Source organism: Macrotis lagotis, chromosome 3, assembly GCF_037893015.1.
Source record: "Macrotis lagotis isolate mMagLag1 chromosome 3, bilby.v1.9.chrom.fasta, whole genome shotgun sequence".
Lineage (NCBI taxonomy): Eukaryota > Metazoa > Chordata > Mammalia > Peramelemorphia > Peramelidae > Macrotis > Macrotis lagotis.
The window spans coordinates 123,739,830-123,757,667 of NC_133660.1; the positions used below are offsets into that span (position 1 = coordinate 123,739,830).

Here is a 17,838-nt window from a genome sequence, read left to right on the forward strand (position 1 = left end):
ATTACAAAGAACTGGAAACAAACTGGGTGGTCATCAAGTGGCAAACTGCTAAACAAAATGTGCTAAAGGAACATTGCAACACCAGGGGAAAAAATAATATGATGGATCCAGGAATTCTAGGAAACTTGTTTAAAGTAATACAGAGTAATATAAGCAAAGCCAGAATGATTTTTTCCTAAATTTTTATTTTTTAACATTTTTAAAAAATTTTGAATTCTAAAGTCTTTCCCTTCTTCCAGCCTCTACCACATCCATTGAAAAGGTAAGCAATATGATATCACTTATACATGTGAAGTTATGCAAAACATATTTTCATGTTAGCCATGTTGCAAAAAAAAAAAGGCAATAAAAATAAAATGAAAAAAGTATGTTTCAATCTGCACTCAAAGTCAATCAGTTCCCTTTGGAAGTAGATAGCCTTTTTCATCATGAGGCTTTTGGAATTGTCTTTGATCACTGTATTGATCAGAGTAGCTAAATATTTTATTTCTTATCATCTTTACACTATTACCATTACTATGTGCAATGCTCTTCTGGTTGTGCTCATTTCATTCTGCATCAGTTCGTATAAGTCTTCCTAGATTTTTCTGAAACTTGCTCATCATTTCCTATAGTAAAATAAGATTCCATCACAATCATATATCACAACTATTTCAGCCATTCCCCAACTGATGAGTTGCCCTTGACTTTCCAATTCTTTGCCACAACAAAGAGTTCCTAAAAATATTTTTTGTACAAATAGATCATTTTCCTTTACCTTTGATTTCTTTGGAATACTGATCTAGGATGCTGGGTCAAAGAGTTTTATCACAATTTTGGAGTAGTATAAGCTATTCTTCAAAATGGTTGAACTAGTTCACAACTCCATTTTGAGAAGTAGAATGGTGGATCAGTAGAATAGATCAGGTACACAGTAGTAAAATGACCATATAATTTAATGTTTTATAAACTCCAAAACTGAAAGCTTTGGGATAAGAACTCATCTGAAAAAAATTGCTGGGAAAACTGAAAAGCAGTTTGGCAGAAACTAAGCATAGACCAACATCTCATACCATAGATCAAGATAAGGTCAAAACAGGTACATTATTTAGACATAAAAGATGATATCACAAGTGAATTAGGGGAGCATGGAAAAATTTACCTCTCACTTCTATGGATAAGGGAAGAATTTATGATCAAACAAGAGATAGGGAAGAAAAGTTTTAGGCAGAACATGAGTTATGACCTGGGAAAGTACTATGGCATAGAGGAAATGGAGAGCACAGCGAAGACAGACTTGGGTTTAGGAATATAATGAGTAGGAATATGTGAAATGAGTTTTAAAAATTATGATCAGTTAATGAAGGAGTTCTTGAAGATTAAAATGGAACATTTGTGAATAAAGACAAGATGAACACTATTTTGTGTAGCTGAGGAAGTATGGAGAAAGTTGTATAGATCTGAAATTGAGTAGATTGAGAAACTGGGAAATTAGGTTTTTAAGGAAATATCAACACACACACACACACACACACACACGCCTTCTAGAATGATAATAGCATGACTTTGAGTGGAAACAAAAACAAGGAATTGTGTAGTGAAATCACAAGCAAGGAAGGTGAAAGTTTCAGAGGATAGTGGGTTAGCTAAGGAGATAATGGCCCCTAGCCTCAAAGGAGGAGATGCTACTGAGTAATTGTGGTAGGACAGTCTGGAAGTATAGGTGGGAAGAAAGAAGCATTCCAACTAGAGTACGAGAGAAGGTGCAACCAATTAGAAGGAATGACCAGGAAAGCAGTGTCACCTGGGAAAAGTCAAGTCTCAGTGAGGGCCAAAACACAGAGCAAGAGAGGAAATCCTTAAGTGAAATGAAATGTTTTACCACAAAAGATAAGCTCTAGAGGGCACAGTGGGAAGAGTGAACAGGTTCAATGGAAACAGAAATCAAAAGGAGACTCATAAGTTGGGGAGGGAGCTTTATTTGGAGATCAGAACACCTGGACTAGGAAGTGAAAGAGGGGAGAGGATTATGTTAAACCACTAAGGAATGAATCCAGGAAGGTGATTAAAAAGTTCAGTGTTACAACCTTTAAGATCTTGGTGTCAATAGCCCTGAACTGCCTGGCCTTGAGGTAAGTGATGCTTTTGTACCTGGATCATTAAGTCTAAACCCTAGGATAAGAGATGTCAAATAACATACGTTTTCATACATGGTCAATAAATTGATTTGTTTTATTCAACTATACTTATCATAAGAGCAGTTTCTTTTGAGAAGCTGAATTCACAGGTTAGTGATAAAGATGCAAAAAAAATCAATAAAACAAAGAAAAATACAAAAAAATTCAGAAGGGAACATAAACAAATTATGCAATTGTATTAAATTTAGCATCAACTTTCAAAAGAGGCTAAAAAAAAGCAAAGTGCATCTAAAAGAAGTTCATGGTTCCATATAATCCTTTTTGTTCTTTGTATTCTGAAGTATTCATGTGTGTTTATTAAGTTCAAAAACCAAAAGAAAATTTAAAAAACAACAAGCTGAAGCTATGTTTAAAATCATTTAGTTTGTAGAAATGCCCTTTGAATCATATATCCCAAGAAAGTCAAAAACAGAGTTAAAAGAATATACTTGAAAAATATTCACAGCAGTGCATTTTATGTTAGCAGACAAAATCAGAAGCAAAACTCACTGACTGAAGAAATATGAACTGTGGTATATAAGTTGCATAACATAAGAAAATACAAATATGAATCTGTTGAAAGTTTGGAAGACTTGAATGAAATGAAGGCTGAGCAAAGTAAGCAGAACCAGGAGAACAATGAAAATTATATTATTCAGGAAAATTTTGGTGGTGACTAATTGTGGTGACCAATCTTAATTTCACAGGACCTCTCAGAGGTTAAAAAATATTCATTTTGTTGGCTTTTTTGTTTGACGATACTTCTTTGTTACAAGAGAGGATTCTAGGGTGGGATATCATTGGGAAGCATCAAGTATGTTTTTAAAAAGCATTACTATTCAGACAAGACTGTAAAAGAACTTTAAAAAAACAGCTAGAGTAGAACTCGTTTTGCCAGATTTCAATGTTTTATAAGGCAATAATTATAAAATTGTTCTATACTTTAAAAAAAAGCAGTGAGGGGGGCAGAGGCCAAATGGCAGCATGAGAACAGCCTTTCCTAGGAGCTCTCTCCAAAATATTTCAAAAAATATTAAAATTATGACTCTAACTAAATTTTCAAGAGACAGAATCCACAAAAAAATCCAATGAGGGAAATTCTCTAGCCCAAAGTAACCTGGAAGATCGTAGGAAGGCTCTGTTCCATGGGGCTGGAGAGGAATCACCACGTCGGAGCAAAGGAGCTCCAGCCTTCCAGAAACAGCCCAGGGACCTGGGTCCCAAGGAGCACCTGCTCATGGCATAGTTTCCTGATCTGCCAACCCAGGGAACATCAAGCACAACTTGGAAGATCAGCAGGGAAATCTCTGCCAGAGCGAGCAGGAAGCCCAGGCCAACTTGATCGTCAGCACAGCCCCAGCCATCAGCATAGTCCAGATCCCAGGAAATGGAAGTAGGCCCACAGAGCCACAGCAGGGTAAGGTCCCACGGCTACTCCCAGAGCTCTTAGCTCACGGAAGGTAAGGAGATGGGGGAAGACTGTCCAGGTGTCTACTCTGTTCCTGGGACCAGACTTTGGGGCTTTATACATATTCAGACCCTAGTCACAGTCTGGGCCCCCATACTGTCATAGAGCAGGGACCCTCCTCACAGCCCCAGGGTAGAGAGGTGTGCTTGTGGTCATCCACAGACCAGAGCACAGGCAGGAGAGCAGTCAGAACCTCCCATGAGACCAAGAAGGAACTGAAGTTCTTGTGAGGGTGTCCCAATAATACTCAAAAGCTCAGGAAACACCCCAAAACCAGGGGACAGGCTGGGGAAATGAGTAAACAGAAAAAAAGGGACCTGACCATAGACAACTACTTTGGCCCCATGGAGAACCAAAACACACAATCAGAAGATGAGAAAGTTACAGTTTTTGCATATAAATCCTCCAAAAAATATAGGAGTTGATCTCGAACTATTTCAGAACTCAAAAAAGATTTTGAAAATCAAGTAAGAGAGGTAGAGGAAAAATTGGAAAAGGAAATGAGGGAGATGCAAGAAAAATATGAAAACCAAGTCAGCAGCTTAGTCAAGGAGATCCAAAAAATGCTGAAGAAAACAACATGTTAAAAAACCAGTTTAGGTCAAATGGAAAAAATAGTTCAAAAAGTTAATGAGGAGAAAAATACCTTAAAAAGTAAAACTGGCCAGATGGAAAAGGAGATAAGAAAGTTCTCTGAGGAAAACAAATCCCTCAGATGTAGAATGGAGCTAAAGGAAGATGATAACTTTGTGAGGAATAAAGACACAATAATGCAATATCAAAAGAATGAAAAACTAGAAGAAAACGTGAAATATCTCATTGAAAAAAACAATGGATCTGGAAAAACAGATCTAGAAAAGATAATTTTAAAATTATTAGGCTACCTGAAAGTCATGAGCAGGAAAAAAAAACCTTGACTTCATTTTTAAAGAATTTCTAAAGGAAAATTGTTTTGATATCCCAGAAGCAGAGGGCAAAATAGAAATTGAGAGTTATCCACCAATCTACTGAAAGAGATCCAAAAAAAAAAAAAACAGGAATATCATAGCCAAGTTCCAGAACTCCCAAGTCAAAGAGAAAATATTACAAGTACCAGAAAAAAACAATTCAAATATTGTGGAACTACAGTCAGGACCACACAGGACTTGGCAGCATCCCCATTAAGGGCTTGTAGGACTTGGAATGTAATATTCTGGAAGGCAAAAGAGCTTGGAATGCAACCTAGAATCAACCACCCAGCAAAACTGAGCATCCTCTTCCAGGAGAAAAGATGGACATTCAATGAAACAGGGGAATTCCAAATGTTCCTGTTGAAAAGACCAGAGCTGAACAGAAAGTTTGATCTTCAAGTACAGGATTCAGGTGAAGCATAGAGAGGGTGATGAGAAGGGTAAATTATGAGGGAACTGATGATGAACTGCATGTATTTCTGCATATGAAGATGATACTGATAATATTCATATGAACCTTCTCATTTAATAGAACAGTTAGAAAGAGCTTTTATAGACGAGTCACAGGAGAGCCTAATTTGAAGGTATAATATATTGTAAAAATGGAGTCAATGGGGAAAAAGGAAATGTATTGGGAGAAAGGGAAAGGAGAGGTAGAATAGACTAAGATGTTTCATGTAAAAGAGTCAAGAAAAAGATGTTTGTAATGGAGTGGAAGGGGGGAAGGTGAGGGGAATTGAGGGAGCCTTCATTTTCATCAGAAATGGCTCAGAAAGGAAACAACACATAATAGGGCATAGAAATCTAGAGGAAAAAGGAGAGAAAAGGGATGGGACAAAGGGGATGGGAGGGGAGGGGGATGTAGATGATAGAGGAGAAGGTAGATCATGGGAGAGGATAGTCAGATATAACACATTTTCTTTTTTACTTTTTGCAAGGTGGTGGGATTGGGTGACCTGTCTAGGACCACAGAGCAGGGTGGTTACTAGGTCTCTGGGTTGGGATGTAGTCTTGGGGCCTCCAGGACCAGTGCTCTGTCCATGGCACCACTCGGTTACCCCACAGCACACTTTTGAAGAGGGACAGAGTGAAAGGAGAAAGAAAATATAATAAATGGTAGAGGGGTGGGATGGATGGAGGAAATTACAATCAGCAATAGCAACTGTGGAAAAATATGGAAGTAACTGCTATGATGGGTTTATGATAAAGAATGCGGTCCACCCTAGCAACAGAGCTGATAGTATCGGAACATATTCTGAAGCACATTTTTTTCCCTCTTTCCTTCACTTAATTTCTTGTGAGATTTTTTTTATTTTTGTTGGGGGTGGGGGATTATGTTTACTCTTATAACAAGACTATTTTAGTAATATGTTTATAAATAAAAATGTAAATTTTAAAAAACTATCAATTAAGTTAAGAAAACCAAATATCAAAAGGAATTGATACACATCTTTAAAGCAATACAAGAACAAAAAAATTTTAAAATAAAGACAAACAAGTCTCCTTAAAAAGACGCTAAAATTCTCCAATAATAAGAAAAAATGTAAATCAAGACAATCTTAAACTATCACTTATATTCACTAAATTGCAAAAATATCAGTAGGAAATACTAGTAAGAAAGGCAAGGGTAAAGGTCTCACTTCTATCAAGTATGGAGAAAAGGGAGAATTTTGTAGGGACATACCTTAAGAATGTGACATTTTACATTTCCATCCCAATCAAATCACAGACATCTATGCTCTAAGTGCAGACTAGGCCCCTTCTTAGAAGAGAGGGTTAAGAGACTCAAGGAATAACTTTTCCATTCATAGGTTATCAGGAAAATGAAATTAAGAAAAAAACAAGTTAAAAGATAAGAAAAGTTTCCAAAAGAATAAATGCAAACATTTATTTTCAATCATATCTGACTTTTCTTAGCAAGACAATAGCGCAGTCTGCCATTTCCTTCTATAGATCATTTTACAGATGAGAAAATTGAAGCAAATAAGGTTAGTGACTTGCCCAGGATCATACTACTAGTAATGTCTGAGACCAGATTTGAACCCAGATCCTCCTGATTACAGACCTAGTGCTCTATCCACTTGAAAAGGCTATAAGCTAAGATCAAAGTGGAGGGAACATTGGTGCATGATCTTCTATTTGCAGATGATTGTCCACTCAATGCAGCCTCTGAAGCTGAAATGTAACAAGGTATGGATTGATTCTCTGCTTGTGCTTACTTTGGTCTAACAATCAACACTAAGAAAACACAGATGCTCCGTCAGCCAGCACCATACCATCCATATGTGGAACCATTGATTATAGCACATGGAGAAATTTTGAGTACTGTGGACAAGTTCACTTACCTTGGCAGTGGACTTTCCAGGGAGGTACACATTGACAATGAGGTTGACATTCTCATTGCGCTAGCTAAGTATGAGAGGCTCCAAAAGAAAATGTAGGAGAGAAGTATTAGACTGACTACCAAACTGAAGGTCTACCAAGCCATTGTGGTGACCTCGTTGCTGTATGCCTGTGAAACCTGGACTATCTACCAGTGCCATGTCAGGAAACTGAATTGCTTCCATTTAAATTATCTTAGGAAGATTCTGAAGATCACCCGGCAGGAGAAGATACCAAACACTGAGGTCCTTTTGGAAGCTCAGCTGCCAGGAATTCTAACATTACTACAGAGAGCAAAACTATGATGGGTTGGGCACATTGTTAGAATGCCAGACATACACTTGCCAGAAAAACTATTTTATGGAAAACTCACATAGGTGCAAGGACTCACAAGGGGGTCAGGAGAAGCAATACCAAGACACCCTGAAGGTCTCACTGAAGAACTTTAGAAATGATTGTACATCATGGGAGACACTGGCACAGGACTGTCCAGCAAGGCATACCCTCATCATTGAGGGTGCTGCACTCTATGAGGAAGGCAAAATTGAAGCAGCTCAAAGGAAATGTGAGATACACAAGTTTAGAGTACCCACCCCAGGTGCTCATATGGACTATTTGTGCCCAACCTGTGGTAGAGCATTCCAAGCTTGTATTGGTCTGATCAACCATAGTTGGACACTCTGTAATTTGTCTCGAACATAGTGATATCATTTTGGTCTTCTTCGATAATGAAGGACAAGAACCATCCAAACACCAACTAGCCCTAAATGTAAACTATAAACAACAATATGAAAATGTGTTCTAAATCATGAATAATCATAGAAATGCAAACAGAAACAATTCTGAGGTTTCACCTCATACACTATAAATTGGCAAAGATGACACAAATGGGAATGGTTAAAGTTAAATGGACAGTAGTGAGACAGGCTCACTAATGCACTGATAAGAGAGCTCTGAATGAGTCTAGCCATTCTAGAAAACGATTCAGCATTGTACAAGAAAAGTAACTGAACTCTCCATATCCTTTGACCCAATGATCATGCTCATACCACAATGGTATGAATACATATCTAATGGAGCTCAAAGATAGAAACAAAGGCCCAATATATAACAAAATGCTTAAATCAGCCCTCTTTTGTGGTAGAAAAGAACTGGAAACAAAGAGAGTACCCATCAATGGGGAAATGGCTGAATAAACTGGAGTATATGAATATAATGAATTATTGTTGTACAGTAAAAGAAATGACAAATGAGGAATTCAGAGATATGTGAGATTTATATAAATTGCTAGAAAGAGAAATAAGCAGAACTAGAACAATATGAATAGTAATCATGACAATGTAAATGAAAAAAACATTAAGAAGTTGAACTCTGAGTAATTAAAGTCAATGATGATGCCAGAGAAGAACAAATAATGAAGTATAACTCCTCTCTTTCTCTCATCAACTCGGGCAAAATGTTGTCTACACTGTCAGATAATGCCCACTATTTTGGCTGTTTTGTCAAATCATTTTTCTTTGTTATAAGAGAAGATTCAATTCATGGGGTTGGAGTGGAAGAGAAAAGATGGGAGTATGTATTCAGAAATTACTGTGATATAAAACAAAAACCACCAATAAAAATTATTTTAAAACCAAACAAAGAAAAGGCATTGAAATATCAAACAAAGAAAAAATATGTAAAGAAAAAGAGGGATTCCTGACCTATAAAGGAGGTTAGGTAGACAAATATCACACACATGAAAAAAAAGGAAGAAATATCACTAAGCAGTGAGAACTAAGAGGAAAGAACTAGATGCTGCTCTGAAGCAGGAGCATATGCTTGTTCTCTAGGAAGGATATACAGAATCATGTTGGTATTGTGTTGGTTCTTCCAGAAGACTCAAAGGAAGTGAAAGTGAATACTGAATAGTGGAGTCTCCTTACTAAAGAGTAGTGAGTGAGCCACCTATTTGTGGCCCTCATAACACAACAGTAATCCTCCTGCCTAATAGAGAACTTTCCAAGACTTAAGAAAACAAAGGACTATTACCCATTTCTGGTTATTCACAGGGGCAAAAATCTAACTTCCAAAAGAAACTCAGAAAGTATTGTCAAAGATAACAAAACTTGGATAAAAAACTGAGAACTTCATATTCAGTTTTGACAGGTTTTTTTTCATTTTTGTATTTATTCACAACTTTATTAAAATGTAAAGGTTAATATGATTCTTACCACCACTTGTAGAGGAGGAAGGGTCCACAGCCAGTACAGATACTTTGTGTCCATTCCCAGTAAGCATCTTCCCCAAATATTCTATAAATGTTGATTTCCCAGCACCTGGGGGACCAGATAATCCTAGGGTACAAAGAAACCCTATAATTCAGTGCAATAAATAACATCATTCTATTAAGTCCAACGTTAATATTGCCCCTATATTTCATGATTTATTAGGACTTCTATTTATCCACTTTATTACTTCCAAACTTTACTAAAAGGAAAGATTTCTTTGGTTAATTCCTGTATAACAAATTACATAAAACTTTTTATATTATCTTCAAATAAAATTCAATAATTAAAATAATTATCAAATACTATTATCCAATAAAACATATGCAAATATTTTTCTAATATAGATCTTTTTTTACTCAATCCCATTTAATTTCTAAGTGGTTAATGGTGATTTCCCCAAATTTATACCCATTTCTCACTCCAAATAAATAAATACATAAGCATCACCATCATTTCCTGTGAAGCATGGTAAGCAGTCATACTAAGCTTGCCTTCAGTCTTCCTGATGGTAAACAACTTATAAATCTGAACATTTCAGATAATTAAAGATGTGTATTTTAAAAATGTGTACTTTTAAAAAAGTGTGTTTATTTAAGAAAACAACCCCTCTTCTTCTTTTATTCAAAATGTATGTCTCAGTTCAAAATTTTAAATTAAATAGTATCAAAAAAGATACAGCAATGTATCTCAAAAATTATTCACTATGAAAAAACTGAATTTATATATCAGATGTGTAAACATGGTTTAACATTAAGAAAACAATTAACATAACATTAAAAACAAAAATGCCCCAAAGTACATGATTATAAAAGTGCATAAAAAGTCTTTGAAAATCCTCAAAACACTACAAAGTCAAAGTATATCAAAGTCATTTTAATGTGACAAAAAGAACATATCAAAAATCAATAGCTAGCATTATTTACAATGAGAAAATACTAGAAGTTTTCCTGGTAAACTCAGGCAAAAAGCAAAGATGCTTCTTTTCCCTAAAATTATCTAGAATTGTTAATGATAGCAATAAGAGACAAATTAAATACACAATGACAGACCACACTGTGACACAACAATCCCCATTTGCTGATGACAAGATGATTCTCTTAGAAAATCCCAGTCACCAAAGAAACTAAATGAGACAAATTCAAAAGTAGCAAAATACAAATAATAGTCCCCCAAAAAAAATTCACTAGTGTTTTCATACAACAAAAATTCAGAACATATTAGAAAGATTTGATTCAAAATAACAAAATATATAAAATATCTGAATCAGTCTAAAATATCTGAATCAATCTACCAAAGCATGCTCTAATACAATTACAAGACATTTCTCAAAAGAACAAAATGTATCTAAGTCTAAAAGCATCAACTAAACAAAATTCTAATTTTCCCATTAAGGCCAGAAAATTATCCTGAACAAAAATAATTATGGCAAGCATTTTAATTATTAACCTTTTATATGACCAAACAAGCATTTAAATGACTACTATATGTTATACACTGTGCTGAGGTGCTAGGAATACAATGACAAAGAGTAAATGCTTCTTTACCCTAAGGATACATATGATCATTAATTTATATCTGGAATGGACCTTAAAGTTCATCAGTCCAATTCTGATTTTTAAAGATGAAGACAATAAAGGCCAAGAAAGGTAAAGTGATTTGTAAAAGTCATAAGCAGTTTTTTTCTGTCCCCACCATTCTTAGTAGTTCAATGTATATCGATGCTGATGATGATAATCTAGGAACTCTACAATAGAGATACTGCTCTCTCAGGTTTAATATAACTAAAATAAGTGGAAGTTATCGGGGAAAAAAAGGTGCAAACTTGGATTAAGGTGAAAACTTGGATTAAGCTGCTAACCAGTTCTGATTCTGTGCTCAGACAAATTATTTCTAGGACTTTTTTTTTAAGAAATATATTCAGTCTAACAACTAAAGTCTTTCATTCATCTAGAATTTGCTTTTGTAAATAAGTAGTTTACCGTGTTTGCTGCTAATTATATAAAGGTGATTATTATGGATCACTGTGCTCTCTCAAAATAACTACATACACAACAGTAAAATATGCCAATTTGGGATTAGGATACAGATGAGTAAAAAAATCATGGGCTATTCTAAATACAGTAGATAAGTTACTGTTTAGAAATTATTTCTAAAGTATCTCTATCAAATGACTACCAAACTGAAAACTAAAAATTATACATTAAACTAAATCTTCAATGAAATGGAATGGAATGGTATAAATTTTAAGTAACTTTAGGCCACTTAAGGCAGGATTCCTTGGTGCTTTATTCACAATTTTAATTATTTGATCATTCCACATGGTCAGAAATATGACTTAATTTCCTTTATTTGGTCAGACATATAGACTTAAGCAGTGATTTTGCAGTTTCAGAAAAAATTATTATTTCCAGAAATCAAACAGGCTTTTCAGGTGTTATAAGCTGATAAACAAAAAGGGTAGTACATCCTTTAAAATGTATTTAATTCAAAATGACTAGATTTTAAAGCTGCCCCAGACACATGTAATAGAAGGGGTCCAAAAAGGACATACTCTGCCTGCTGAAGAAAATGGAAACTATGAAAATGTTATTCTTAAAAAGTAATTACCTAAGACAAAAACAGAAATTGGACAAACCTCTCATGGCTCTTAAGAAAATGAAGGACTCTCAGAAAATAATGTTCATATTTTTTCCAGTATATATTCCTTTTCTCAAAAGTAATATTTTAGGGGAGGTTAGGTGGCGCAGTGAATAGCGCACTGGCCTTGGAGTCAGGAGTACCTGGGTTCAAATCTGACCTCAGACACTTAATAATTACCTAGCCACGTGGCCTTGGGCAAGCCACTTAACCCCGTTGCCTTGAAAAATCTAAAAAATAATAATAATATTTTACATATTAGGCTTCTAACTCTGAACAAGGAAAATTTTTTTTATTATTCTTTTAGCAAAGCTATGACTCATATGACCAAGGCAAAATCTTTTAATTTATTAATACCTATGATCCAATGAACTAAAGCTGATTGTCAAAGAAAAGGCATCTAAAATTCATCAAAAATTCTGAGTTGAAAGGTTGTTTTTTTTTTTACTATTAAGATTAAATATCTAGGGATCATTTTAATAGCATAAAAGGAAATGCAGATTTATTTACAGGATAAAAAAGACTGACCCACTCTAAATGCCAGTGGTTTTCCTTTTAATTGCTCTTGTTCTCTGTGGTAGTTTAAAACCATCTGAAGCAGCACCTGGGCTAACTCCCTTTTCTTGATATGAGTTGACTCTATAAGAGTAATAGATTCTGCTAGGGAGGCCCTTTGCCCTTGGATTAAACCGTTGTAAAGTTTATTCACAAATCTTTGATCCTTTTCAGAAAGTCCTTCTGTGTACAGCTTTGCAGTAGTCTGGATGCCTAGTTTTCTCTTGAAATCACATGATGGTAGCTTCCACTTTGCACAATACAATCCAACAGAATTAAGTGATTGGGTACGTTGGAATCCAGATCCAAAACAAGCGCCTGAGTGAAAGATGAATTGGTATTTTTGGAAAGATGCTTTTGAAAAGCTCCTGAGAAAATGATGATGAGGAAACAGTAGCAACATGGATATTTTCATTTCACTTTGAATTGAAAAGTATACTGAAGTTTTTGTTCCACTTGATTTGTGACTTTCCTAGAGAAGAGAGAGAGAGAGAGAGGGGTAATTTTTTTTTTACTTTACTAAACACAGTAAATCACAATATGAAAAAAGCAAATGTGCAATCATTTCAAACAAACCACTCACTTAATCTGGCTTCTGTTATTTAAGAAGCCATTCAAAACAAGTTTCTTGAAAGCAAACTGGGTTAAAGGATTCTCACATAAAATTATATAATCTTGTTAAATACCAGTCACATGAGACTAACAAGCCACTTCTTTATCAGATAAGGGCAGGATCACAGAATCTAAGAGTTGGAAGAGAATTTTGAAGCTTTTTAGACTTCCATACAAATATACCCTTTACAACATTACCAATAAGCAGCTGCCCCACCATTGCTTTTATACATTCAGAGAGGAGGAAGCCACTTCCCAAATGAGGCAGTTCAATGTACTTTCTGATATTCCCTAATATTTTTTTGTTTGGTTGGTTGGTTGGGGTTTTTTTTAGATTTTTGCAAGGCAACGGGGTTAAGTGGCTTGCCCAAGGCCACAGCTAGGTAATTATTAAGTATCTGAGGCCACATCTGAACTCGGGTACTCCTGACTCCAGGGTTGGTGCTCTATCCACTGTGCCACCTAGCTGCCCCCCTAATTGTTATAATGAAGTTTTTCCTTAAATCAAGGTGAATTTCTTCCCTCTACAATTTCCAATATTGCTCTTAGTTTTGCCCTCTGAGACCAAACAATTCTAATCCCTCCTTCCACAAGAAAGTCTTATATTTGTTTGTTTTTGTTTTTGCAAGACAATGGGGCAAAGTGACTTGCCCAAGGTCACACAGCTAGGTAATTATCAAGTGTCTGAGGTCAAATTTGAACTCAGGTCCTCTTGATTTCAGGGCAGGTGCTCTATCTACTGCGCCACCTAGCTGCCCCCAAGAAAATCTTATGAATGTCAATATATCCCTTCTACATTTTTTCTTCTCAACATCCACAATTCTTTCAACTGATCCTCATAAGGCAGGGTCTTCAGACCTCAAAGTCCTGGTCAATCCCTTCTGGAAAAGTTCTAATCTTCCTATGTCTTTCCTAAAATGGAGTGCCTAGAACTCAAAATAATACTCCGTGCATGATTTATGATCTGAATATTTTCTTCCTTTTGATACTATTCTCCTCTTAATATAGCCTAGAAGAACTGTAATATCACTATTTATTGCAAATAAACTCAAAATCTCCAGGAAGCCTATAGTTTAGTCACATTTCCTCCATTCTGTAGTTATGAGTTGATTTTTTTTTGTATTCCAATGTAGAATTTTACATCAATCCTTGAAAATTTTCAGTTTATTCATTCACTCCCATATTCTAGTTTGTGAAGCCCTGTTTGGCTTCATTCAGATTGTCATCCGATACATTATCTATTTCTTCATGACACATCATTTGCAAATTTGACCAAAATGCTTCCTAAGCTTTCATTCAAATCAATGAATAAAAAGTTAACCATAGCAGAGCCAAAATTAGATCTCTGGGCTATTTTCTCCCTTAAAATCATTATGTTATCCCAATGATAACTACCATATATAGATCTTGGCATGCAACCAGTTCTTAATGTATCCAACTGTATAATTATCTAACAAATAATGTCTTCATCATACCCAAAAGCACAGGATGAGAAATTTTGCCAACTGTTGATAAAATCTAAATATAATATAATAGCTTGTAAATGTTCCAATGAAGACTGAGACATGCATTTTTTGGCTATAACTAATGCAGGAATTTGTTATGTTTGACAATAAATATTTATTACAAAGATCTCATTTTCCTTTTTTTTTTTTTGGTTGTTGTCCCATGGGGGAAGGGAAACAAGAAGCAATAATTTTCATTCATGGGAAAATATCATTTTAAAAAATACTCAAGATTTTTGTTATTCAAACATATTGCTCCTTCACCTTCTTCCCAGTTTAAAACAGTACTGATGATTACCCTTCCCCAAACCTACAGCATCTTTTCCTTTTGCTTTTTACTTTATTTTTCCCCAGTTACATGTAAAAGTTTTAACATTCATTTTTTAAACCAAGTTTTGAATTCTCTCCTTTCTTCCTACTCACTTCCCCCCTCATTAGGAAAGCATCTTCCATTTGATTTTTAAAAAATCACTTAGCAATGGCTCAGCAATCACATCCTTTCATTCATTACTATATGGTGGAGAGCATCTCAGCTGCATGACTTGGATTCCTATATACATTCACACCTGCCCACATGGGCACTAGTTTCCCCTATAGACCAAATGCTCTTTGAAGACAAGGGCTATTCCACTTTTGTCTTTGTGTTCCAGCTCTTGGCAGGTGCCCAGACATAGAGGAAGCACAGATCAATATTAGGGTCCTAGATTGAGAACCACAGGTCCTTCCTCCCTCTCCCTTATTACAGAAGGAGGTTAAGAGTCTTGCCCAAAGTCACAAAGTTAGCAAGTGGAAATGCTGGCATCTGAACCCTGGTTCTCTGACTCAAAACCCAGTGTTTGTTTCATTAACCCATGTGGGATATTACTGGGCCATCTTACTCAATATCTTTAGTTTCTACTCCCTGCTAACCATTTTTGATATATTCTTCTCAACCCAACAATCTCTACTTAGCAAAGGAAATAGTTTAGTAGTTCAGTCTTACCATCATTCCTAGTCTCTGCTTCCAAGCAGCAATCCTGCCTTTTCTGAGATCCTTTTCTCCCCTCCAAAAAAACTTTTAAAAATTTCATTTTCATATCCTTTGCATTTATTATCAGCTTCTGATCAGTCTGAGTTAATATTTATATGTTGCCATTTTTATTAGATCATGTTATCCTTTTTTATTCCTGAGTTTAATCTTTCTTCTATGTCCCTTATATGTCTTTAAAATCAAAACAGAAAGCTATAATCATAATGTCCAAGCTTGGCATTAAAGAAAAATGGAGAGAATACACCTCATTCCCTTCTTTGCACACTTGAGAAGGGAAGTAGAGAAAAAAATTTCAAAACCTCTATCCATGATGAAAAAGAAGGGACAGGTAATGAAAAGAGAGAAGTAAAGAGGGGGAGGAGGGGCTGCAGACAAGGTAAAAATCTTTACAAGGGATTTATATTGACAAACCAAATAAAGAAAAACATTCCCTGCCTCATATACAAATGAAATATAGAATAAAACGTTTATTCTTAAAGAACTTATAAATATAAAAAATTAAACACAAGAAAATTCTAAAGCCAAAAATCACAATTTATTATAACTCACTGCAGTTTTGTTTTTTTCTTTGTATTTCCAGTATCTAGTGAATAGCTGACAATTAATGAATGACTGACAATTAGTTCATAGGAAAATTGGATCACAAATTTAGATTTCCAAAGAACTTTTAAGACTATTTAGATCAAGATCCTCATTTTACAAATAAGGAAACTGAGGCCCTGAGAGGTTGACTTCCCAAAATTATAGTTATTAAGTGGAAAAAGAAATGTATCCTCTTAAATTTAAATCCTTGTAAAACTAAATAAGATGTATATTTGTACACATTAAATACAATTAAATTTGTACAACACGATGTTTATTATATATTTGTATATTTAAAATTACCTACTCAAAACTGAAACTGTCTTGTATTTCACTAGAATTTTAAATATTGTAGTATTATTGTAATATTACATATTATAACAATTTTGATAATCTTACTCAAAAATGAAAATATAATTAGAAATATCTTCAAAAAAACTGCTTTAACCTTTTAAGAAAACAAATTTTTATTAAAGACATTTTATAATGTAAAATACTATCCTCTCATATATAAATATTTTATTAAAAAATAAAATTATACTCCAAGTTCCCAAATTTCAACTTTGTTCATAAAAAGCTATATTTTAAAAACAAATGATTCAGGAAATTGTCATTATATATAATGATACTGCGTTTTCATCTTGTCAAAGCTGAGAAGCAAATGTTCCAATAAAGTCAGAAATACCTAGAAATGCTCAGTTCATGGCACAAGTTCACAAGTCAATGCTCAAAATTTTGCCTACACTAAATATGAGATATGTAGATGGAAGGATGGATATGGACAAAGAAATAGTAAAGAATTAATTAATTCATAATTATACTTTTGTTCTTAATGTGTAATGAGTAGTTTTTATTGATTAGAGACTCTCTTGGTCAATAATTGACAAAATTTTGTACATTATTTTCTTTGAAATGCATTGATTTTACATTGAATGACAAATACAATGGACTACAAAGACAGACATATGCAATATAGTCAATTCCTGGTGCCCTTCTGGAGCACTTGTAACAGTTTCTTCTGCTCCAGTTCTCTGCCCTGACTCTAAGCATGGTACCTTGAAATTACTTTCAGATTTGATATGTTGATAAATTTTGCTAAACTACTTTTTCCCCTTCTTTCTTTATTCTTTGCTGCTCATTTATTAGGGACATAGAGAAGGAGACATGTGGAAATGAAGGTGGTATAAAACAAAAATTCTTCTACAAATATTTTTTATCTTAGTTTTTGCTAAATTACCTATCAGTCTACACTTTAACCAGTTTCCCCCTTTTTTCCCTCATTGGAGTGAGTCATGTATGATCATCAAAATTTAATTAAAAGCTTTCCAGGACCCTCTATCCTGGAAACCAATTTCTTTGTTACAAATCCAAGGTTATATCCAATGATCCAAAAAAATTAGGAGTCATTGGATGCTACATATCCTTTCCCTCAATCCCCAGGTTTTCACTCTTACGCAATGATGAACTCTATTTTAGAGTGGTCACTTGTTTTCCAAATTCCTGTCATTTCTATTTCAGTAACCAATTGTTCTTTATTGTTTAAAATTGAATCTTCTTCTCTTATTGCTAAAGCTAACATTTCTAATATAAAATTGAATAATAATGATGATAATGGGCATCCCTGATCTTACTGGAAACCTTCTAGCCTATCCCCATTGCATATAATACGTGTTGATGGTTTCAGATAGACA

The 17,838-nt window shown here is 34.7% G+C and overlaps 1 protein-coding gene across 3 annotated transcripts in view; it reads right to left on the bottom strand.

The window, feature by feature from the left end:
- MMAA (metabolism of cobalamin associated A) overlaps positions 1 to 17,838 on the bottom strand; it is a 53,413-nt gene that overhangs the window by 20,689 nt on the left and 14,886 nt on the right. For all 3 annotated transcript variants that reach the window (XM_074229211.1, XM_074229210.1, XM_074229208.1), the window contains exons 2-3: positions 12,392 to 12,890; positions 9,170 to 9,292 (exon numbers count right to left, since the gene is read on the bottom strand). In XM_074229211.1, coding sequence (XP_074085312.1) covers positions 9,170 to 9,292; positions 12,392 to 12,833 — 565 coding nt within the window. In that variant the 5' untranslated portion in view covers positions 12,834 to 12,890. The remainder of the gene's footprint in view (positions 1 to 9,169; positions 9,293 to 12,391; positions 12,891 to 17,838) is intronic.